This window comes from Pristis pectinata, chromosome 9 (assembly GCF_009764475.1).
Source record: "Pristis pectinata isolate sPriPec2 chromosome 9, sPriPec2.1.pri, whole genome shotgun sequence".
Classification (NCBI taxonomy): Eukaryota; Metazoa; Chordata; class Chondrichthyes; order Rhinopristiformes; family Pristidae; genus Pristis; species Pristis pectinata.
In genome coordinates this window covers 98,257,295-98,283,287 of record NC_067413.1, presented here as the reverse complement: position 1 = coordinate 98,283,287, position 25,993 = coordinate 98,257,295, and the positions used below count along the sequence as shown (strand labels likewise).

Genomic DNA, 25,993 nt, shown 5'->3' with positions numbered 1-25,993 from the left:
GGTGACTTCAGTGTGCTAAATGGCTTCCTGGAACTGGGGCCATCACGTACTAGAGGGAGGGTAGGAACTGGGGCCCCAATGTGCCAGAGGGAGTGCCGGAATCAGCACTTGGTGAGGCAGATGACAAACAATAGAATAGTGGATTGTTGGAGTTTTACTGAAATGAGGTGGTAAATACTCAGCAAGTAACTGACACTTTTTTTCTGAATGGTTATGTGCTTTCAGAGGAGTACACACTCGTGAAAGTTGAAATTTGTCTTATAACTATCTTTCCATATTTAAAGTTTGCCCATAGTCTACAAATAATAAGAAGGTGCCTTGTGCTGCAGAAAATCTTGTTTACTAACCAATAGTTTTTTTTAGTTGTGACTAATCTGAATTGGTCTCGAAAGAAGATTATTACAATAAATGCACTTTCAAGTATTGAACATGCACATTTGAAACTTTATTTTATTACACTAGTTAACATTCTTTATTTTTACAATATTTTTATTGAATCCATGAAAAAAAGAGCACACGCATCAAGAAAGAGAATAAAAATACTACTGAATACGTTGTATTAAATCATACTTAGATTACAATACTGTAAATTAATAATCATATATAGAAGTTAGCTAATAAAGGGAAAAAAATTGAAATATTTTATTATAAAAAAATCTACTCCCACTACCAAAACCTGAAGCTGTTAGATGGAAAAAAACAAGAAAAAACCTTTAAAAACGTAACCGTGTCGGCCAATATCTGCGTTTTAGTCCCCAAATCAGAGATTTTGAAAATAGTTCAAAAAGGTCCCCACAGGGTTTGAAAGTCTAGGTTAGATTCAAAAATTGAACAGCGAATCTTCTCTAGATTCAAGTATGACATAACATCCCGTAACCATTGAGCATGAGTAGGCAGAGTAATTTCCTTCCATTTAAGCAATACTGCTCTCCTGGCTATAAGAGAAATAAAAGCCAGAATATGTAAATCAGAAGCCTTCAAACTTATATCTTGGGAACAAGATTTGCAGATGTCAATTTCTGAGGAAACTTGGAATGAAATTTTCAAGTTGGTTAATACTTCATCATTATGTGCCCGTCATTCTCTCCTGCAATTTAAAGTGGTCCATAGAGTTCACTTGTCTAAAGATAAATTATCCCGTTTTTATTCTGATATATCTCCTTACTGTGACAACTGTAATAATGGAGTGGCTTCCTTAATTCACATGTTTTGGATGTGTCAGAGTCTTAAAAAATATTGGACAGAGGTCTTTCATACTTTTTCTGTACTTTTCAAAATAAATTTTAAACTTAATCCTTTGACTGCTCTATTTGGGATTGTTGGAGAAAAAGATATAACTTTGAAGACTTCTGATTTACACCAGTTAACATTCAATAATTATAATTGCTTAGGCAGCTGTGCACCCATGCTTTGTATTTGTGTGTTTCCTTTACGTAATGACATTTGTTTAGACAAAATATTATCTCATTTTTTTGAGCTTCTTGAATATTCAGTGAAAGTTGAGTAGTTAGTTCTAATAATGTAGGATGTTGGATGTTATGTTGTTGAATGAGTTGAGTTGTAAGGTGCCATCTAAATTTTACCTGCAGTATCATCATTCTGCACCGTGTGTTGATTTCTCAATATAAATATTCCTAACCATCATTCAGAATGCAATTTACGGAACAAAAGGCTTACACACGATTTGTAAGGAATTTTTATCCACATTGACACCAGTTCCTAGAATTAAGCACAGAACACATTTAATGGATGCTCATAGTTTCTTTGACAGTTGAGGGACTACAAAAATGCAGCAAGGAAATCAAAATGCATTATTTCTAAATTCAACAAATGAATGCATGAAGTTCACAATGTGTTCCTCACCAGAAAAGTTTCATGCACACAGGTAGTGCTGGATGAAGTTAATCAACTTACTTGGTGAAGCTTGCTGAGCAGCTTCTGTGCTCTGTGGTAGACTGATCTAGAAGAATAAAATGCATGGGATCCACGGTCTCTTGGTAGATTGGATTCAGTATTGGCTTGGTCATAGAAGACAGAGGGTAGTGGTGGAGGGGTGTTATTCTGCCTGGAGATCTGTGACCTGTGGTGTTCCACAGGGACCAGTGCTGGGACCTCTGTGATAGATATAAACGAATTGGACAAAAATGTAGATGGGCTGATTAGTAAATTTGCAGATTAAACAAAAATGGGTGGAGTTGTGGAGGAGGTTGTCAAAGGATACAGCAGAATATAGATCTGCTGCAGATATGGATGGAGAAGAGTTTAATCTGGGCAAGTGAGGTGTTGCTCTTTGGGAGGTCAAATGTAAGGGAGAAGTATACAGTAAGTGACAGGACCCTTAGGAACATTGATGCACAGGGGGATCTCAAGGTCCAAGTCTCTAACTCCCCAAAAGTGGCAAAACAAGTAGATAGGGTGGTAAAGAAGGCGTATGGCATGCTTGCCTTCATCAGTCCGGGCATTGAGTATAAGAGTCAGGAAGTAATGTTCAAGCTGTATAAAATTTTGGTTAGACTGTATTTAGAGTATTGTGTGTAGTTCTGGTTGCCCCATTACAAGAAGGACGTGGAGGGTTTGGAGACAGTGCAGAAGAGGTTCACCAGCATGCTGCCTGTATTATAGAGTATTAACATAGGGAAAGGTTGGACAAACTTGGATTGTTTTTCTGGAGTGTCGGGGGCTGAGTGGAGACCTGATAGATACTTACAAAATTATGAGAGGCATAGGTCGGATACTGGAGGACAAAGCTCTAAGGTGAGAGGGAGAAGGTTTAATGGAGATGAGTGGGGTAAGTTTTGTTTCACAGAGAGTGGTAGGTGCCTGGAATGCGCTGCCAGTCATTAGTTTTAAATTAGTTATGGTAAGGGATGGATCTGGTTCACAAGTTAAAAGTTCTAAATTGGGGCAAGGCAAATTTCGATGGTATCAGGAACTTGCAAAAGTTGATTGGAGTACGTTGTTTGCAGGTAAAAGAACGTCTGGCAAGTGGGAGGATTTTAAAAGCGAGATAATGAGAGTTCAAGGTGTACATATTCCTGTTAAAGAGAAGGGCAAGGCTGGCAGGAGTAGGGAACCCTGGATGGTGAGGGATATTGAGGGTCTGGTCAAGAAAAAGAAGGAGGCATAGGTCAGGTACAGGCAGCTGGGATCAAGTGAATCCCTGCAGGAGTATAGGTGATCCAGGAGTGTAGTTAAGAAGGAAATGAGGAGAGCAAACAGGGAGCATGAGATGGCTTTAGCAGAGAAAATAAAGGAGAAGCCAAAGAGATTTTATGTATAGTAAGGGAGAAGGAGTAATTAGAGAGAGAATAGGGCTCCTCAAAGACCGATGTGAACATCTTTGTGTGGAGTTGCAGGAGTTGGGTGAGTGCCTCGATGAATATTTCTCCTGTTTTTACCATGGAGAAAAACATGAAGACTTTGGAACTTGAGACAGTTAAAGGAGATAACTTGGGGATAGTCCGCATTACAGCAGAGGAGGTGCTGGATAACTTAAAACATATGAAGGTAGATAAATCTCCAGGACCTGATCAGGTATATCCAAGAACACGGTGGGAAGCTAGAGAAGAAATTGTGGGACCCTGTCTGAGATACATACATCATCAATAGCAATGGGTGAAGTGCTGGAAGACTGGAGGCTGGCTAATGTGCCTTTATTTAAGATGGGCTGCAAAGAAAAACCTGGGAACTATAGACCAGTAAGCCTCACGTCTGTGGTAGGTAAGTTACCAGCAGGGATTCTGAGGGATACAGTATATGCACATCTAGAAAGGCAAGGATTGATTAGGGATAGTCAGCATGGCTTTGTGCGTGGGAGATCGTGTCTCACGAATTCATTTGAGTTTTTTGAAGTAACCAAGAAGGTCAATGAGAGCAGGGTGGTAGACATAGTCTATACGGATTTCAGTAAGGTCTTTGATAAATTTCCGTATGGCAGGCTGCTATGGAAAGTTAGATCGCATGGGATCCAGGGAGAGCTGGCTAATTGGATACACAATTGGCTTGATGGTAGGAAGCAGAGGGTGATGATGGAAGGTTGTTTATTGGACTGGAGGTCTGTGACTGGTAGTGTTCCCCAGGGCTTGTGCTAGGCCCATTGCTATTTGTTATCTATAGCAATGATTTGGATGAGAATGTACAAGGTTTGGTTAGTAAGTCTGCAGATGATACTAAAATAGGTGGTGTTGTTGAGAGTGAAAATGGTCATTAGGATTTATGGAGGGATCTTGATCAGCTGGGTAATTGGGCTGAGGAGTGACAAATGGAGTTTAATTTTGATAAGTGTGACCTGTTGCATTTGGGGAAGACAAATGAGGGTAGGACTTTCACAGTGAACGGTAGGGCCCTGGGGAGTGTTGTAGAATAAAGGGACCTAGGAGTACAAATACATGGTTCCCTGAAAGTGGCGTCAAAGGTAGACAGGGTGGTGAAGAAGGCTTTTGGCACACTGGCCTTCATCAATCAGGGCATTGAGTATAGAAGTTGGGATGTTATGTTGCAGTTGTACAAGACATTGGTGAGGCCACATTTGGAATATTGTGTTCAGTTTTTGTCACCCTGCTACAGGAAAAATGCTATTAAGCTGGAAAGAGTGCAGAGGAGATTTACAGAGATGTTGCTGGGACTCGAGGAACTGAGTTATGGAGAGAGGTTGAGCAGTTTGGGACTTTATTCATTGGAGCGTTGGAGAATGAGGGGTGATGTTATTGAAGTTTATAAAATCATGAGGGGCATAGATAGGGTCAATGTGCATAGTCTTTTTCTCAGGGTTGGGGAATCAAGAACTAGAGGGTATAGGTTTAGGGTGAGATGGGAGAGATTTAATTGGAACATGAAGGGCAACTTTTTCACCCAGACGGTGGTCAGAAAATGGAATGAGCTGCCAGTGGAAGTGGTTGAGGCAGGTACATTAACAACATTTTAAAAGTACTTGGACAGGTACATGGATAGGAAAGATTTAGCGGGTTGTGGGCCAATGCAGGGAAATGGGACTAGCTTAGATGGGAATCTTGGTTGGCATGGACCAGTTGGGCTGAAGGGCCTGTTTCCATGCTGTATGACTCTATGACTAGTTTGTGTCCCTGTTTGGTTCTCTCCCTTCTTCCTTCTCACTTCTTACCGCCACCCAACCCCCCACCCCAACTGTAATAAATGTACCAATGATGTTGATGCTCTTTTCATGAGAATGAAGGCAGTTGATAGGAGATGTAATGAAAGTTATGATTACTTAGAAAGAATTATTTTCACTAAAAAGAATGTATTGAAGGTTCAAGGGAGAGTTAAGGAGGATTTTTATTTCATATAGAGGTTTTTAAAGATAGCAATACTTTTTAAATAACGTTTCTGAGCAAATGGAAGCGAATACATTTTTGAACAGAATAAAATTACAGCAACTAGGCAAGACAGTGGAATTAACATTTTTTTAACCAAAACAAAACTGGCACATGTGAGATCTTTTTAAGCAAGGACAGCAGCTTAATTATTAAGATAACCAAACCATAAATTTCGTAATAGTATTGTGTGAACTTTCTGTCTGTTATCAGTGAAATATTAGAAACTGAAGAAAATTACCAGCATGTGGTTTGCAGTAAATTCATCAAATGCAGGAAGCAATAGAGACCCATGAGAGAAAAAAAATCATTGTCTTTGAGGTGAAAGGGAGTGATTTATCTTCCCATAGGTTTCTGGTTGCTGGCTATTTCATTTAAGAGTAAGGAATGAGGGAACTTGGGAAACAATACAATAACAACAAGGGTAAAAACACAAGGGACAAATAATTTTAAGATGGTGTTTTCAGATTGATAAGTGCTCTGCTGTACTCTAGGAATTTGTCATTCCAATAATTCAGCTTGTTGGTGTAAATCATCCATTACCTTAAATTCAGTGATTGCCTGCTGCTTCAGCACAGTGTGTATTTGAGCATCTACATGCAGCACTGGCACTGTAGCAGCATAGGCAACCTGCCAGGGAATTTCGGTAGCTCCCAGTCTCACAGGCTGTCAAAGACATTCAGTGATACTTGGAACAGGTTAAACAATTAAATACAAAATAGCTCTGATAAATTGCTGTCTGACCAGTCAGAAATAAGATAGATAAGAAGATAAGATCTTTATTAGTCACATGTACATCGAAACACAGTGAAATGCACCTTTTGCGAAGAGTGTTCTAGGGGCAGCCCGCAAGTGTCACCACGCTTCCGGCGCCAACATAGCATGCCCACAGCTTCCTAACCCGTACGCCTTTGGAATGTGGGAGGAAACCGGAGCACCTGGAGGAAACCCACGCAGACACGGGGAGAAGCTCCTTACAGACAGCGGCCAGAATTGAAACCGGGTCGCTGGCGCTGTAATAGTGTGGCACTAACCTAGTTCCCAACCACTCGCTGGGCTCCGGCTCCCACACTCCCTGCCTATGAGAGTAGGGCTCTGTCCACCCTTGTAGAGGGGAAGCCACAGTTCAGCAAGAAGGATGATATTTCAGAGGCATCCAGCATATGGATGAGAACAGTTAATATATTCTTTCATATGAAGTTAATAGTTATCAACAAGTAGGTAACATGTAAGTAGGTTAATGACCGCTGATCTGTTCAAAAACTATGCATTAACTTTGACATGTTATGGTCGACAAAAATGTGCTTGTCTTGGTGAAGTCCATGTTCTTGCTCAAGTGATCTCTTGTGTTTCAGATTTTTTCCAATAGAGAACTTGAAGAAACGTTGAACAAAATACGAGAGATACTGTCTGACGATAAGCACGATTGGGACCAGCGAGCCAATGCGGTAAGTTGTGACAGTGGTTGTGGAGGAGGATTTTAGTGTTGACATTTAGAAATATCTTTTCCCAGCACATAGAGTTGAAAGGCTAAGATGAAATTTGCAGCTTCCTTCTAACTCAAATAAGTTCAACTTTATGAGATCATATCGTGTTGCAATAGTCTGATTTATTTTTCCATAGGATCATCTTTTGGTTGTGAGATTGCTTATGATTCAATATTGATCAACTATACCTTTTCATGAAACTAGTGTTGTAGAAAGCGGGTGACGTAATGAGGAATTGACATTTTACTTCTGTCGCTAAGATGAGGAATGCTGGCCCAGCTCAAACCAAGGATTGGACCTTTGAGATTTGATTAGTGCAGTGCAAAGCTAGAGCAGAACTAAAATAGAATGATCTAGTCTGCCCTTTTAGCTCCATGCAGAAATAACATTGTTTTTCTAAAGCTGCTCCTTTATTTTGTTACGTACCAGCAACAACAGAAACACAACGAGCCATGTTTAAATGTTAGAATATATTTGTTAATAACTACTTGTAATAATAAGAGAAATAAAACCATTAGATATCATTCACCCCAAAATAAACCGAAGTATGTGTGCAGCAAGTTCCCAAACCCCAAGTCTAGGAACAGTTCTCAAAGTTCAGTTCAGCAAGTCATGAAGCAAAATGATGAGCAAAGGCTTTTGAAAACCGCATTAGAATGTAGAGAGAATGTAGAGAGAAGGAGTTTACAAATTCCACACATTCCACGATGGAACCAATACGACACCTCAATCGCCGAAGAATTCTGTTGCTTTTAGTCAGAGATAACTGCCACTTCAAGGGCACTCGATACGTGGCCGCCCACAGATATACCTGATTCCTGGTACAGGTTACCGACAAAGTGGACTCCACAGATTGCTCCAAAAATCCATACGTGGATGGTGAAATGACAGTCACAACGATTGTACTTCACTCGTAGATACAGAGATTGCGAGTCAGTGCCACCAACTTTTTAATATATGTGTGTGTATATATATATATTTATACATACATGTGTGTGTGTATATATATATTACACACACACACACACACATCTCTCTCTCTCTCTCCCCCCTCCCCCCCCACCCCCGTCTGTGTGCAGTTGCCAGCACATCAGTGAATCCACCTTCAGACTCGTACATCATTCCAGTTATAGACGCTTATTCTCTCCCACTCGTAGCAGTCAGATAAAGCCACACACACACACACACACACACACACACACACTACCGCACTATCATCCAGGTGCCTTAAAGGGACACTCACCAAGTAGCAGCCTGGCCTGTAACAATTGCTTTGATTGAGTTACTGTCATTTAGTTTACGATATGCAGCCTTGAATGTTCTCATGTGGGCCAGCAGTATCTTGTGGCTAAATGACAACATGACATATTTTCTCATCAAGTAAATGTATGTGAAGTAAAAAATGATCTTATACTTGGAAAATGTTTATGAAAATTTGTTTTGACCAACATGAGCCCTCCTAAAATGGAGGGAAGTCTCACAGTGGAAGGAAGGGGCGGAGCAAGAGGCGGCAGGCAATAGGTGGATCCAGGGGAGGAGGGGTGATAGGTGGATGGGGGAGCGCGTGGGAATAGCAGCAGAAGCTGGGAGGTGATAGGTGGAAGTGACAAAGGGCTGAAGAAGATGGAACCTGATAGGAGAAGGAGGTGGGCATGGAATAAACGGAAGGAGGTGGGCAGGGCAGATGGGAGTAGCGGGTGAGAAGAACCAGTGGTTCCACCTGTCACCTCCCAGATTCTTGCGCTATTCCCATTCCCCCCTCCTCCATCTGCCTATCACCCCCATTCACCTATCGCCTGCCACCTCTTGCTCCGTTCCTTCCCTCCACCTTTTTATAGTGACTATCTCCCCTCTATCTTACAGTCCAGATGAAGGGTCTCGACCCGAAACATCGACTGTCCATTTCCCTCCATAGACTCTGCCTGACCCGCTGAGTTCCTCCAGCATTGTGTGTGTTGCTCCAGGTTCCAGCATCTGCAGTCTCCTGTGTCTCTATTGTCTCGCTGATCTGTTCAGCTCAGCAAATTAACACTGAACCCACTAAATCGTTTGAGAAAACCCAGCCAACAAATGATTGAAGACTTCTTATTTTTCTTTTTAGCTCAAGAAGATTAGATCACTACTCATTGCTGGAGCTGCAGAATATGACTGTTTTTTTCAACATTTAAGACTATTGGAAGGCGCTTTCAAATTATCAGCTAAAGACCTTCGGTCACAGGTTGTCAGAGAAGCTTGTATTACCGTAGCGTAAGTATCGTTGGAAGCATAATTGACCTGTTTAACCTTGAAATGTCTTTTCATTTTTACAGTAGGTATGAGCTACTGTGAAATTTAGTATCTTTCATATAGGCTCCCCTTTTTCATGGGGGATTTGTTATGTTTGCCGATTAAACTGGCCACAGAAAGTTACATGCAGTTCAGCAGTGAGCAAATAATTGCACATGGTGCATGCATCTTTTTCAGGTCATTGCAGAAGACCTTGGGCCAGATTTGTTGCTGGGCCTTCGAAGTACATGATGTGGTCATGCACAATTACTGCAGTATATGCACTATGATGTCAGGCAATGTGTACCAGTTGATTAACATCACCTGTGCAAAATTCTGCTGTACATAAGAAGCTCACATTTGCTGGAGATGGTCATTAGCTTGTGTAAAATGAATTTTGTTTGCCACTTAATAATCTATGCCTGAGTGTTATCTTCCACTTCAGCAGACTGACACAGACTCTTTTATTGCCTGAGGATATTATCCTGAGGAATTCCTGTTGCGATTTGCTGGGCCTGACCCTCCTTGGGCCACAGTGATTTTCCTTCGAACTTAAACTAAGACAGAAAATGTTGGAAACACTGAGCAAATCAAGCAGCATTTGTGGAAAGAGGAACAGTTAATGATTCAGGTCTGGGACCTTATGAAGAGTCCCAGTTAACTGTTTCTCTTTCCACAAATGCTGCCTGACTTCTTCAGTGTTTCAGTATTTTCTGTTTTTATTTCAGATTTCCAGCATCTGCAGATTATTGATTTTCTTCACACTTAGTCAGGAGAGTTTTCCCCTTAATTTCTGTTGATCGTACTTTTACTGTGGCACCTTGATGCCTTACTTAATTAGAAGCTGCCGTGATTGCACTTCCTTATCATCTCAAATTTAGCTCCTTTGATGTTCAGGCGAAGGTGCAAGATAATTTTGGCACAATTGAAAAAAGCAGGTTAGCGATGTCGTGGCCAGATGCATTGAGAACAAGTAGAATGTAAGATAGTTTATTTTCCCTTCTATTGGTTCATCAGTAAAAAGGCACAACTTAATGTACATCTTGTTTCACTTGGTTCTCTCGCTGCATCATTAGTAACACCGTAGTAGCAGGCAAAATCAAAAATCAAATGAAATGCAGGTGCTGGAGATCTGAAATAAAAGCAAAAATGCTGGAAATACTCAGCAGATCGGGCAACATTCAGTGGAGGGAAACTAGAGTTAACATTTCAGATCGATGACCTTGCATCAAAAAGAAGAAAAGTTAGAAATCAACACGTTTTAAATTGTGGAGAAGGGGGAAGCGTAGAGAGAACGAAGGAATGTCTGTGATACAGCGGAGACTAAGAAAGCTGGTGGTGGCAGATAAAAAACAGTAATGAAGGCTTGTTAATTGCAGCTGATCTGACTCGAGGGGGTAAAGGTAAAAAGAAATAAAAGCACTCAGAGAACGGAGGAAAATGTTGCTGGAACTGTGAGACACAAAACACCACAGATACTGGAAACCTGAAATAAAAGCAAATGCTGGAAATGCCCAGCAGGTCAGATGCATTGGGATTGTTCCATTGAAAGCTCATCAGCCTAAAATATTAAATTTGTTTCTCTCTTCACAAATGCTGCTGGACCTGCTGAATATTCCTGACATATTCTGTTATTACTTCAGATTTCCAGCTTGTATTGTATTTTGCTTTGCAATATTAATTTGTATCATGCCAGTAAAGTGCAAGCTTTTAAAAATGAAGATCTTCAAGTAATTTTGCTTTTATGCACAAAATTATCAATTGACATATGATAACTGATATATCATTGGATAAACAAACTGCAAGTTGTTTTTATTCATTCACAGGATGTGGTTGTTGCTGGTAAAGCCCAGTATTTATTTCCCCTCCCCAAATGCCCTCGGCTTGAGTGGCTCTGATAGGCCATTTCAGAGGGCAGTTAAGAATCAGCCACATTGCTGTGGGTCTGGAGTCACATAAGCCAGACTGGGTAAGGACTATAAGTTTGCTTCCCTTAAAGGAATTGCTTGGGTTTGTCCCAGCACTTTTATTCCATATTTATTTAATTAACGGAATATAATTTCTTTATCTTCTATGGTGAGTTTTGAACCCTTATCTCTGGATTGTGTAATCCAGGGTTTTGGATTATTAGTCCAATAATTTAACTGTTTTGTACCCCTGAAATATTGACATTGAAATACTAATTCCTTAAGAAGGGCACAGTTTATTTTAGATCTTAAAAAAAATTGATTTATGTGGTGCAGACATAAATTGGGTAACTATTGTGCATTTCAACTGTATATCCAGCCTTTATTTCTTTGGTACAGCTATAAATTTAACAAAAAATATGTTGTCTTTGTTTTGTTCAAAGTCCATTTGTTGGAATTTACACAGGCACCTGTCAACAATTCTTGGCAACAAGTATGATCATAGTGCTGAAGCCATTGTGCCTACATTATTTAATCTTGTCCCAAACTGTGCAAAAGTGATGGCAACATCTGGAGTAGCAGCAATTAGGTGCATCATCCGTGTGAGTACATCGTGCATATTCTCTTTGAACTTGTGTTAGTGATTTTTACAATAACTTTAATTCAGCAGGACTTCCCTAAGGCAATTTGCAGGAGAATCTTTAAACAATACTTTAAACCGAGATCCATATGGAGAGAAAAAGAGGAAGCATTAGGAAAACACTCAGAATGTGGAAAGGGGAACAAAGTTAACTTTTCAGATCAAAGACCCACTGTCAGAACTGGGAGAGAACAAAAGAAAAGTTAGTTTTCAGTTGCAGAGAGACTGGGGTCAGATGGATGGGTCAAAGGGGATATTGCTAATAGGGTGAGGCCGGAGCTGTTGTAGTGGTAAGTTGATGAAGTGATGAGTTTTGGTCAACAGATTCTTGTCTTTGAGAACTATTTAAATATTTCTTGCTGAATTTAAGAAAACTAATTTGCATTCAAGTATGACATTTTGAACTTAGTTTTATAACAAGTTTCTGGGAATGGGTGGTAATTTGGTCATTATTTTTCATACAGCACACTCATGTTCCAAGGTTGATTCCCTTAATAACCAGCAATTGTACTTCAAAGTCAGTGGCTGTGAGAAGGTAAGGCTATCAAATCATTTATTTCAATCATTTGTTTTTAAAGAAGGTTGTATGTTCTTGCGGATTATGTGGCTGACCAAAGCCAAGGCTATAAGATTAGCCACTTCTGTAATAATTATTTTCAGCAAGATGTCAAAAGTCAATATTTAGAAAATTCTACTTGTTGCGTAACTTGCCATTGCTGGTACAATTCTAATTACCTTTACCCTTAATATAGTTGTAATATCCTAAATCAAGATTAGAGTCATAGATTTGTAATGCATAGAAATGAGCCCTTGGGCCCACCACATCCATGGCGACCTTTTTACCCATGCACACTAATCCCATTTGCCCGCATTACAACCATATCCTTCTATGCCTGCCTATTTAAGTTTCTGTCTAAATGCCTCTTAAACGTAGTGATTGTTTCTGATTCACCATCTCCTCTGGCAGTGCGTTCTAGATACACTGTGTCGCAAAAAACTTAACCCGTAGATTTCCTTTAAAACTCCTTCCTCTCAGCTCTTCCCTCTTGTTCTTGATACCTCTACCTTGGGTAAAAGATTTTGACTATCTACCCTATCTATGCCTTTCATAATCTTACATACTTCTATCAGGTCACTTGTCAGCTTCCTTCGCTGCAGGGAAACAAGCCCAGCCTATGCAATTTCCCTATAACGAAAGTCCTCCAATCCAGACATCATCCTCTGCACCTCTCCAGTGCAATCACATCCTATAGTCTGGCGATCAGAACTGCACACAATACTCCAAGTGTGGTCTAACTCAACTCTTCAAATCATGGAATCATAGAATCGTACAGCACAGAAACAGGCTTTTTCAGCCCACCTCATCCATGCTGACTGTGATGCCTGTCTACACTAATACCATTTGCCTGCATTAGGCTCGTATCCCTCTACGTCTTTCCTATCTACAAACCTGTCCAAATGCCTTTGAAATGTTGTAATTATATCTGCTTCCACCACCTCCTCTGGCAGCTCATTCTAAATAACCACCATTCTAGATAACTCTGTGAAAAAACATCTCTTAGATCCCCTTTAAATTTCTCCCCACTCACCTTAAACCTGTGTTCTCTAGTTCTTGCCTCCCCTGCACTGGGGAAAAGATTGACTATCTACCCTATCTATGCCTCCCATAAGTTTATAAATTTCTATGAGGTCATCCCTCAGCCTCCAATGTTCCACTGAGAATGAACCCAGGCAATCCAATCTCTCCCTATAACTACAGCCCTCCACTGCAGGCAATTATATTCTATGCCCAACCTATGAAGGCAAGCATGCCATATGCCTTATTCACCAGCTTATCCACCTATGTTGCCACTTTCAGGGAATTATGGACTTGGACCCCTCGGTCTCTCTGTTCATCAACATTCCTTAGTGCCCTGCTATTTACTGTAAATATCCTACTCCTATTTGATTTCCGAAAATGCATCACCTTGAACTTGTTGGGATTAAATTCCATCTGCCGATACTCCGTCCAACTTTCCCACTGATCTATATCTTGCTGTAGCCTTAGACAACCTTCCTCACCATCCACACCACCACCAATTCATAAAAAGAAATCTCAATAGGTTTATTAAACTGCATTGTTGATGTGATAAATGATTTTTTGAAAAGTCTTGTAGCATGATACTGCAAGTCAGTTATTGTCCTGGTGAACCCCATGGGGAAGTTGGCTGAAGACAATGCAGCTAGCCTTTGCTGACACAGGTCTCTGGGAGTTTTCAGTGCATTAAAAGCAAACTTAATAACATTAAAGGAGCTGACATGAGTGAGCGATAAATCGAAATTGGTTGAAGCATGCATCAAATGTTATCAAATGCAACCTGACTCCCAACTTTAGCCAAGCCCAAAGGAATTTGCAACATTAACTGTATTTGAAAATTATTGGTTTTGCCTTTTTTTGTTTTCTTCCCTCAGGTTAATCAACATGAGGGATAGGAACATAAAATTGTTCAATATATTCAAATACCTCAGAGCAGCATGCCAGCAGCATGCATGAGTTTATCCTTTCTCTTCTTGATAACCAATTAGTAATAGGCTTTTTGGCTTCCCTTATTCCAATTTGCCCTTGAAATATAGAAGAAATGTGCAAAATCATGGTATATAGTTCACATTACGGGGTAGTCATTAATCTGCTCCTGTTGCAGTGCCAATATCAAGCAACACAGGTGAATAGGGTAGTGAAGAAAGCACATAGTATGCTTGCCTTCATAGGTTGGGGCATAAAATAGAAGGAGTTGGGATATTATGTTGCATCTTTACGAAACACTAGTTAGGGCGCACTTAGAGTATTGTATGCTGTTCTGGTTGTCAGCTACAGGGAGGATGAGATTGCATGACAGAGTGCAGAGGAGATTCGCCAGAATGTTGCCTGGATTTGAGGATTTTAGTTATGGGGAGAGACTTGATAGGCTGGCTTTGTTTTCCTTGGTGAAGGAAACTGATGGGTGACCTGATCGAGGTATATAAGATTATAAGGGGCATAGGTAGGGTAGGTCAATATCTTTTTCCCATGGTAGGGGTATCAAAAATAAGAGGGCATAAGTTTATGGTGAGAGGAAGGAGTTTTAATGGGGATTTATGGGGAAAAGCTTCATACACAGAGAGTGGTTGATATCTGGAATGTGCTGCTAGATGAGGTGGTGGAATTGGATACAATTACAATGTTTAAAAGGCATTTAGATAGGCACAAATAGGCAAGGCATAGAAGGATATGGACCTAATGCAGGCAAAATGGGATTGGTGTAGATGGGTAAAAGGTTTGACCTGGATGTGGAGGATCAACCAGCCTGTTTCTCTTTTATTCAAATCACTGACATGTTGAGTAGTAAATTTATTCTCCAGATTAGTGGAGTGGTATCGTCCAAAGGAAGTGCCTGAGAGCATTGCACCCACGAGGCTAGTACACAACAGAAATGTTATGCAACAATATTCCCCATGAGTACCAAATGTTAGAAGACAAAAGAGACTACAGATGTTGGAATCTGGAACAGAAAACCTACGGACAAGGAATCTGTCATTGTAGTCTGGCGCACTGACCTCTACCTTGCAGAGGCCATATACTAACTTTCTGACATTTCCTCCTGCCTTCCTGCGATCCATGACGTCACTAACGAACACCAGGCCACTGCCTCCCAGACTGTTAAGGATCTCGTCATATCAGGAGATCTCCCCTCCGCAGCCTCCAACCTCATAGTGCCCCACCCTCCCACTGCTTGATTCTGTCTCTTACCTAATATCCATAAACAGTACTGTCCTAGTAAGCTCATTGTTTCTGCCTGCTTTTGCTCCACTGAACTCATTCCTTCATACCTGGACTGCATCCTGTCTCCCTTTGTCCAGTCTCTTCCCACTTACACTTGGGACTTCCCATACCTCCACCATTTCCATAGCTTCCAATTCCCTGGTCCCAACTGGCTTAGCTTTACCATTGACGTCCAGTCTCTACACATCTCCAACCCCCATCTGGAAGGTCTTGGGGACCTCTCTTTCTTTCTTGAACAAAGACCCAACCAGTTCTCCTCCACCAACATCTTCTCTTTCCATTCCTCCCATTTCCTATGATCAAAGGGGTAGTCATGGGCACTCACATGGGCCCCAGCTATGCCTGTCTTATCATTGGCTGCATGGAACAGTCCTTGTTCCAGCCTATTCTGATACACTACCCCTCCTCCCTCACCCCCAACTCCTTCTCTACATCAACAACTGCATTGGTGCTGCTTTCTGCACATGCAGAACTCATCATCTTTGCCACCAACTTCCATCCTGCTCTCAAATTCATCTGGACCGGCTCTGACAATTCGGTTCCTTTTCTGGATCTCTCAGTCTCCACCTCAGGAGACAGACTTACCACTGACATCTTCTAAAAACCCACCAACTCCCACAGCTACCTCGACTATACCTCCTACCACCCTGCCTCCTGTAAGGATGTCACCCTTTTTCTCAGTTTCTCCGTCTCCACCACATCTCTTCTCAAAGTGAGGCTTTCTGCTCTAGGGCTTTTGAAATGTCCTCCCATTCCAGAAACAGTTGATGGAGCCCTTGCATGCATTTCCTCCGTTTCCGGCACATCTGCTGTCACCATTATAAAGACTGCACTACAGCTCCCTCAGTTACTTATGTACCATTTTACTGAGTAATGTAAAAGGTTGGTTAGCTAGCAGGAAGCTTGGCTGAAGTTCAACAACCACTCCTTTTGATTGCTTAAAACATAGAAATATATATTGAGTAAAAATTGAAAGCTGGAAAGTGAAAATTGCAAATATATTTTTCGTCAGAGAACATCATATCAGATTTTGGTTGGGAAATTACTTTTTAAATATCAACTGGTTTATTTTAACTGTTCCAATATGGTTCACAAGAAGCTTCACAGAGAAGAAATCACAGGCAGTTTAAGGGCCATACCAGGGATGGTGCAGAGGAGATTTACAAGGATGTTGTCAGTGCTGGAAAATTATAGTAATGAGGAACGACTGTCAAGGTTTATAATTTTTTTTATGCGGCAAATGATGTTGTTCCATAAAGAATGTTGCCTGGGGTGAAGTGTTTCAGTGAAGAGGAGGGACTGGAGAGGTTTGGTCCATTTTCCCTGGAGCAGGGAAGTTTAAGAGGGGATGTGATTGAGATATGTAAGATTATAAGGGGTATAGAAAAGGTAGACAGCAGGAAATTTTGTCGCATATCAGAGGTAGATAAAACTAGAGGGCATAGATTTGCGGAGCTCCAAGAGGAACTATTTTTACCCAGAGACTGTTGAGTACTTGGAATACACAGCTTCAGAGAGTGGTGCAAGCAGAGAAGGAGAGCAGGAGCCGGGACCTGGTGAGTCTCAGGGGGAGAGCAGGAGCCGGGACCCGGTGAGTCAGGGGGAGAGCAGGAACTGGGACCCGGTGAGTCGGGGGAGAGCAGGAACCGGGACCTGTTGAGTCTCAGGGGGAGAGCAGGAACCGGGACCTGTTGAGTCTCAGGGGGAGAGCAGGAACCGGGACCCGGTGAGTCTCAGGGGGAGAGCAGGAACTGGGACCCGGTGAGTCGGGGGAGAGCAGGAACCGGGACCTGTTGAGTCTCAGGGGGAGAGCAGGAACCGGGACCTGTTGAGTCTCAGGGGGAGAGCAGGAACCGGGACCCGGTGAGTCTCGGGAGAGCAGGAGCCGGGGACACGAGGAGTTCAGGCACCACTGAGACTAGAGGGAGTGTGGGCACCAGTGAGACTTGGAGAATGTGTGAAATGGAGGCTGGTGAGACTTGGGGAGGAGTGCAGGTCAAGTTGAGTCTTGGGTAAGTGTGGGCCCCATGAGAGTCGAGGGAATACAGGGACCAGCGAGTTTTTTTGGAGGTACATGGGAAACATTATCCGGTGAGCCAGATTTCAAACATCAGAATTTCAGAGTGATCGGATTGCAGATTATTGGTGGTTTACTGTACTTAGAAATTACATAAACTTGAGACCTATTTCATTGGGTACTACTGAATCTGCCTCAGGAGTAGGAATCGGTTTATTGTTGTTACATGTACTGAGAGTGAGTGAAAAGCTTTCGTTTGTGTGCCTTCCAGACAGATCATTCCATACCTATGTACATCAAGGTAGTAAAAAGGGAAACAGAATGCAGTTACAGTTATAGAGAAAGTGCAGTACAGGTAGACAGATAAAGTGCAAGGGCCACGACAAGGTAGATTGGAAGATCAAGAGTTCAACTTTCAGCATATGAGAGATCTATTCAAGAGTCTGATAACAGCAGGATAGAACCTGTCCTTAACTCTGGTGGTTCGTGCAATCAAACATTTGTATCTTCTGCCTGACGAGAGGGGGGAGAAGAGAGAATGACCAGGTTGGGAGGGGTCCTTGATTTTGCTGGCTGCTTTCTGGAGGCAGCGGGAAGTGTAGACAGAGTCAGTGGCGGGGCAGCTGGTTTGCCTGACGGATTGAGCTGCGTTACCATAGTGCACTGACCTTGTGTACAGCGTGTGAAGGAAGGTGGGTAAGTTTGGGCCTGGGTCTGTCAAATGATGGGGTCATGGATCAGAAGGTGGGTCTGCAGTAAAGGTTGGTTTCCAGTGAATGGTAGTAGTGGGAAGCCTTTGATCACTAATCACGAGGATTGCAGAGGCTTGGCTAGGTGACTGAAGATGGAGGTATTTGGATAGGCAGTCAGTAGTCGAGCAATAGTTTGAGAAGGTTGCAGTCTTTTGAGATGGTAGGGTCAGTATCATGCTGGGCATCATCAGTGGCATATGGTTGGGGTTGGGGGGGGAAACGTAAGTAAAGTCAGTAAGTCATTAACTTAAAGGAAATTTAACTGAATCTGGCTGTCTTTACTGGCTTGGCATCTGCTGAGGCAGATCATCCTTAAGCTCTTCAAAAGCAGACCTCTCAGTTTCTTCGTCTCCTGCTTTTGCAGAAGTGGCCTGAGGATGACACAGGTCACTCCAACCCAATTTCAAAATTGGGAAGTAGCATCCAAGTGTGTATTACATGCCTTGGCCATTGCACATATCAGGGTACTCTGGGCATTACATGACAGGTACGTGAAGGAACTGGGAAGGAAAATCACAGATTTTGCCAGCTCTGCCCTAAGTCTGTGATCTTTGTTCTTCATTTATAATTCAGAAAAATTGCAAAATGTTGTGTATAAAACCAGGAGGCCATGCAATCTAATTTTTGGAAATTAGTTTTAGACTTGCTAGTGTGTGATCCATTCCTTTGATACACTACATCAAATTGATCATGAACATAGAGGGACTGCAGTGTGCTACGTGGGCAATAATGTCTCTACCATATTGCCTTAGAACATTAAAAAAAATAGCAGGAGTAGGCTATTTATTGCATTACCCCTGCTTTACCATTCAATAAGACCATGGTTGATCTTTTACCTCTGCAATACTTCCCTGCACCAACTCCACGTCCTTTGATTCTCTTATATTCAAAAACCTATCGATCTCTGTCTTGTATATACTCAACCACCAAGCCTCAACACCTCTCTCAGGTGGAGAATTCCGAAATTTCACTGTCCCTGGGAGAAGTTTCTTTGCATCTCAGTCATGAATGGCTGATCCCTTATTATGAGACTGTGACCCCTGGTTATAGACACCCCGGCCAGTATAACATAATAGAATCATAATCATGAAACACAGAAGTAGGCTGTTTAGTCCACCATGTCCATGCTAACCATCAAGTACTCATCTGTAGTAATCCCATTTTTCAGCACTTGATCTTGGGCCTTTTATGGCTTAGCGTTTCAAGTGGTCATCTAGATACAACTTAAAATTTGTGAAAATCTCTCCCTCCACCACTCTCTCAGATAGTGCATTCCAGATTCCATCCATCCTCTGGGTGAAAAAATACATTCTCAGATCCCCTGTAAACCTCCTAACACTACACCCTTGCCCTGTGGTTTTAGACACCTCTGCGGTGAGGAACATTTTCTTGCTGTGAACGCTATCTATACCTGTCTTGACTTTGTATACCTCAAGCAGTTCACCCCTCAGCCTCCTCTGCGCCATGGGAAACAAACGCAGCCAATCCAGTCTCTCCTCGTAACTGAAACCTAGGCATCCTAGGTCCATCCTGGGTAACATCTTGATGAAGCTCCTTTGCACCATCCCCAGTGTAATCACATCCTCCTCATAGTTTGGCAACCAGAACTAACCAATAGCCTAATCATTGTTTTATGAAGCTGTGCCATAACCTCCCTGCTGTATATTCTGTGCCCTGGCAGATGAAGGCAAGTATCCCTTTTGCCATCTTTAACTACTATTTCTATCTGTGCTGCCACCTTCAGGGATCTTTGAAGACACAGGAGACTGCAGGTACTGGAATCTGGAGCAAAAAATAAACTGGAAGAACTAAGCGGGTTGAGCAGCATCTGTGGAGAGAAAAGGAATTGTCGACGTTTCTGGTCAGGATGCTGCTTGACCTGCTGAATTCCTCCAGCAGATTTTTGCTTAAGGGTTCCTTGAACTTGTACACCAGTGTCCTTTTGTTCCTCAATGTTCTCTGGAGCCCTAGCATACATTGTGTATGTCCTAATTTTATTAGACCTCTCAAATTCATCAGGATTAAATTCCATTGCCTTTGCTTTGTCCATCTTACCAACTGACCAACATCATTCCTGCAGCCGAATTCTACCCTCCTTACAGCACCACTAATTTTTGTGTAATCTGCAAATGTATGAATCATGCCACCTCCATTCATATCCAAATTATTAATGAAAATAATGAACAATTAGTGTCCCAGCACTCTGTATCCCTGATTAAGGGCTTCCAGTTCTCCACCATCATCCTTTGCCTGCTATATCAAGCCAGTTTTGGATCCAGTTGGTCAACTTGCCCTGGCTCCCGTTGACTCTGACGTTTTGGACCAGTCCATGTGGGACCTTGCCAAATTCCTTTCGGAAGTTCATGTAGACGACATCATCCACACTGTACTCATCAATGTGTTCATATTGGTCAGGTAGGATCTCCTCCGAACAAAGACATTCTAACTAGCTTTGATTAATCCCTGCCTTTCCAAGTGTAGATTAATCCATTTTCTCCGATATTTTTCTCATAACTTCCCTTTCACTGACATAAAACCCACTGAGCTGTAATTAACTGGCTAATCCACACTGCCCTCCTTGAACAAAAATACACATTTACTGTTGTCCAGTCATCTGGCAGCTCATCTGTGGCCAACAAAGATCTAAAAATTTGTCAAAGCCCCAGTAATCTGCTCCTTTGCCTCAACTTTCTCATCTGCCCCACGACTGCTTCACATCCTAAATCCCTGTCAGACTAATTCAAACCCTCCCGTGTAGCACTAGCAAATCTTTCTGCCAGGATATTGGTCTCCCAGTCCAGGTTCAACCTGTTCCTCTTGTGCAGATCACCTCTGCCCCAGGAGAGATCCCAATGGTCCAAGATCCTGAATTCCTTCCTACTACACCAGCTCTTCAGCCACACATTCATCTGCCCTATCCTCCAATTCCTACCCTCACTAGCAAGTAGCACCAGGAGTAATCCAGAGATAACAACCCTTGAGGTCTTATCTACTTTTTGACCTTCTGCCTAGATACCATTGTGTAGGATGACCTCTGGCTGCTCACCTTCCCCCTTGAGAATATTCTGCAACCTCTCAGAGACATCCCTGACCCTGGCACCTGGGAGGCAACATACCATCCTGGAGTCTCATTTGCAGCCACAGAATCTCTTCTCTGTCCCCCTAACTATTGAGTCTCCTCTCATTACGGCTCTCCTTGTCTCCATCCTCCCCTGCTGCACACCAGAACCAGTCGTGCTGCCACTGGTCTGGCTGCTGCTGTCATTTTCTCCTGAGATGCCATTCCCCCCCCCCCCCAACAATATGCACAGTGGCATACTTGTTTGAGAGGGGAACAGCCACGGGAGAATCCTGCACTACCTGCCTTCACCTCCTGGTGGTTGCCCATCTATCTGATTGAACCTTTGGTGCGGCCACCTCCCTGAAACTTCTGTCTATAACACTGCAGCTCCAACCGATCCATGCAGTCTGAGAGGAGCTGCAGTTAAACATGCTTCCTGCGGAAATAGTCATCAGGGACACAAGACTTCTCCCTGATCTCCCACATCTCACAGGAGGAGCATATCACTCCACCGGACTGCCATTACTGGCCCTTTTAAGAATTCAAGGAAGATGAGAAATCTTACCTTGCCTTACCTTGTTGCTGTTGGTCCTCCTCACCAAAGCCCTGAATTCACCAAGGCCACATTTGCTTTCAACACCAGGATTTTGAAGCTCAACACAACCCCTCTAAAGATGGCCGCTCCAAAAAGAACAATCGCCCAATCCTGAAATCAATCTGGTCAACCTTTATCACAAATATATCTTTCCTCAGATCTGTACACCATATTCCTGGTGCTATCTCATCAGGGCCCCATATAATTAGTCATCCATTAGTCATATTTATTTATTATTTTCAATTATTTCAAAAAGGCAAAGAAACAAATAAAAACTTCATTTCAGATTATACAGACAAGAACTATAAATGGATGATTTAAATGAGAAAAGGCTCTTGAAAAGCCCACCTTGTAATACAGTCCCTTGAAAAGTAAGCTCTTGAGTTTTTAAGTAACATTTTAAGAAACAAAAAATCTGAAAACTTTTGCTGTTGACTTGATTTGCTGATGCAGCCATTGGTAACAAATGGATAAAAGTAACTTGTTTATATTATTTAACCCTGATTAAAAATTCTTGTTCATTCATAGTTCAAAATGTCAAACATTTGAGCTCAGCTTGGAAAGACTGATGATTTCAAATACACAAGACTGACGTTTCTATATTACTTGCAGGCGCTGCTACGAGTTTTTAGATTTGTTGCTGCAGGAATGGCAAACACATTCCCTTGAAAGGTAAGGGCATAAAAGTTCAAAAGAAGTAAAAGCTGTTTGCGCAAGAAATTTGGAGAGGAGAAAAACGTCTGTATTGACGGTGTAGGCAAAGAAGTGATTGGTATCTTAGGATATTTGTTAATTATTTGTAAAGGTTTATTTTTGAAACTCATTAGATCTTCTATTTGTATGTACTTTAATGTGGTGCTAAATTAGATAGACAAATGTAAATGTGACAGAGGTGTTCATATTTATACATTTTTGGACCATTTCATGCTGTCCATGGTTGTTATCCTGCACTTGAACTTGCCTGCTTGGATCTGGTAGCTTGAAACATCCCCAATGCTAATGCATGGCCTGAGTAGTAGAAAGCCTCAAATGGCATATTGCAGATGCCACAAAGCTTTGACAGGCAGCAAAGCTCTGACCCCAGTTTTGCCTGCTGTCAAAACTGTGAGAATCTTTGTTTTGTAATGCCTCTGTTATTCAGAAACATATAAAACTACTAAAAATAAAGTGATTAATTATTTAAAATTTGAAGTACCAAAGGTAAAATTTGCAAAAACATTAAAAAAGAAACAATTATAAACATAAAACAAAAAAATCTTTAAAGAAAAACATACTGGTTTTTGCTTTCTTCTCTGCAGTCCTGTGATCTCCACTGAAGTAAGTGGAGTTGCAGATCCTGGGCTCTATCTAACCTGATGTAGCATCTGAGAACTGATTTTCCTCATATGATTGGAAGTTGGTAGAAGTGCTGGTATTTACCAGGAAAAATAAGGGGAAAGTGTATTTGCTGTTGCTGAAATATAAATATTTAAAAACAGACGAACAGAAGTAGTAATTCAAGTTATTTCATATAACATACAGTTGAATGTTAAGTGTGCAATATATTCCTTACTACATTGTAATAACATATAAAGTAAATATTTAGTTCAAAAATCAATTCTCAAACTGGTTCAGAAGTTCCAGATCTCACTTTTCAGCTCCATAAAGGTATTTACTTCTCCTTTAATTTGTCATTCACTGTTTTACTGAGCAAGTTGAATAGATCGTGCAGGCTTAGGTTTAATAACAACTTTCATCATTTGCTTAAAACATAAGGGAAAACATATATTGCTGAAATTGAAAGAATAATGTCCAGATTGCAAATAATTTCACTTTGTACTTTAAATAATTTACACTGTGATTGGGAAGATGCCTTTTAAAAACATGTCTATGAATATGGCCAGTATAATCTGTAGAAACAATTTTCACTGATGATGCATAAGCCTTTACAATGTTGCATTGTATAGGATTTTACATTTTCATGAAGGTCACATTATCTGAAAGATTGACAAATTATAAACGATTAATTGAAAAATATCAATTACGGCTCATTAAGTGATATTACAAGACAGACAGATGACAAACCCTTAACACTGTTCTCTGCAATAGCTATCTCCCCCCCCCCCCCCCCCCCCCCCCCCCCGGCTCCCCACACTCTCTCTCTTTCTCTCTTTCTCTCTTTCTCTCTCTCTCTCTCTCTCTCTCTCTCTCTCTCTCTCTCTCTGTTCAGTCAGTCATTAGTTCTGTTCAGTTCAAACTGAACAGTTTATCAAGCCAAGACTTAATGCCCCAGATGGCCTTTCTTTCTGTTAGACAGTCTCCTCCCCACCACTGTCCCCTCTGGACCTCTGTACTCTGTCCCCACCAATGCTCTCCCTGAACCCCTATTCCCTAAATACACTTTTCAATCGGTAGACCAGACCCTTACATCAGTCAGTAACTTCTGACTTAGCTGGCCCAAGACAGACTAGGTATCCAGAATTCTAAATCACTGCTTGCCCTGGGAAACCATTTTCCCCCTATCTTTTGTTTAAACAGACTCCTGGTCAACTTGCAAGAAGAGACTTTTTTTTTCAGTCAAGGTTGTATTTCTGAATTGTGCCCTCAGCAAATTTATAAATAAGTTTACTCTGCATATTTCAGGGCCAAATGAATGAGTTACCATTGTCCATTGTTGTGTATTTTCCCACAAGCAGGCTTATTGCAGTATTTCAATGAGCATTTCAAATCAACACAAATGATAGAATTGTCCAAAGAATCCTTAATTATTTCCACAAGACCATAAGACATAGGAGCAAAATTAGGCCATTCAGCCCATCAACACCATTCTCCTGCCTTCTCCCCGTAACCTTTGACGCCCTTACTAATCAAGAACCTATCAACCTCCGCTTTAAATACACCCAATGACTTGGCCTCCACAACCGTCTATGGCAATGAATTCCACAGATTCACCACCCTCTAGCTAAAGAAATTCCTCCTCATCTCTGTTCTAAAGGGACGTCCTTCTATTCAGAGGCTGTGCCCTCTGGTCCTAGACTCTCCCACTACTGGAAACATCCTCTCCACGTCCACTATTCAGTAGGTTTCAATGAGATCCCCCCTCATCCTTATAAATTCCAGCGAGTACAGGTCCAGAGCCATCAAATGTCCCTCATACGTTAACCCTTTCATTCCCGGGATCATTCTTGTAAACCTCCTCTGGACCATTTCCAATGCAGCACATCCTTCCTTAGATATGGGGTCCAAAACTGCTCACAATACTCCAAATGTGGTCTGACCAACACCTTATAAAGCCTCAGCATTAGATCCTTGCTTTTATATTCGAGTCCTCTCAAAATGAATGCTAACATTGCATTTGCCTTCCTTACTACCGACTCAACCTGCAAGTTAACCTTTAGGGAATCCTGCACTAGGACTCCCAAGTCCCTTTGCGCCTCCGATTTCTGAATTCGCTCCCCATTTAGAAAATAGTCTATGCATTTATTCCTTCTACCAAAGTGCACGACCGTACACTTCCCTACGCTGTATTCCATCTGCCACTTCTTAGCCCATTCTCCCAACCTGTCCAAGTCCTTCTGCAGACTCCCTGCTTCCTCGACACCACCTGCCCCTCCACCTATCTTTGTATCGAGTGTTTTTTTTTATCAATTTCCTCCAAGTGTTTTAGTTAAGATATTAAAAAAAGCATAATTACTTTTTTATATGTTGTAGGCACGTGACTGTTCTGGTTGAGACCATCAAGAAAGGCATTTCAGACGCTGACGCAGAAGCCAGACAGGAAGCGAGAAAGTAGGGAACCATTACAGTGCTAATCATATTTTTAAATAAAGCATATCTACTCCAGATTTGATGTAAACCTTTTCTTGAAGTAAGAAGTAATTCGTGTAGGTACATAATACACAGAGAACATGTTTGAAAAGTGAAGCTATGATTGTAATCTATGTTAATCTGCAATCATACAGTTTCTTTTATGTGTAATTTGGCTCATTTAATGAGATGTTACCACTTGCTGCAATGCCTTTTTGCTGAAATGTGCTTGGCTCCTCCACTGGCAAAACCAGAGATTGTTTTAGTTCTAACACATATAGGACAGAATATTTCAGATTTATTTGCCTAACTGCAGCACTGCAATTTGTCTCAATCCTTGAGTTTAAAAATTGA

The 25,993-nt window shown here is 41.6% G+C and overlaps 1 protein-coding gene across 33 annotated transcripts in view; it reads left to right on the top strand.

The window, feature by feature from the left end:
* The window catches only part of clasp2 (cytoplasmic linker associated protein 2), a 251,826-nt gene that overhangs the window by 100,264 nt on the left and 125,569 nt on the right, over positions 1-25,993 (top strand). For all 33 annotated transcript variants that reach the window (XM_052023838.1, XM_052023829.1, XM_052023823.1 and 30 more), the window contains 6 exons: positions 6,686-6,778; positions 8,919-9,064; positions 11,456-11,591; positions 12,094-12,164; positions 22,466-22,525; positions 25,544-25,621. In XM_052023838.1, the coding sequence (XP_051879798.1) occupies positions 6,686-6,778; positions 8,919-9,064; positions 11,456-11,591; positions 12,094-12,164; positions 22,466-22,525; positions 25,544-25,621 (584 nt within the window). The remainder of the gene's footprint in view (positions 1-6,685; positions 6,779-8,918; positions 9,065-11,455; positions 11,592-12,093; positions 12,165-22,465; positions 22,526-25,543; positions 25,622-25,993) is intronic.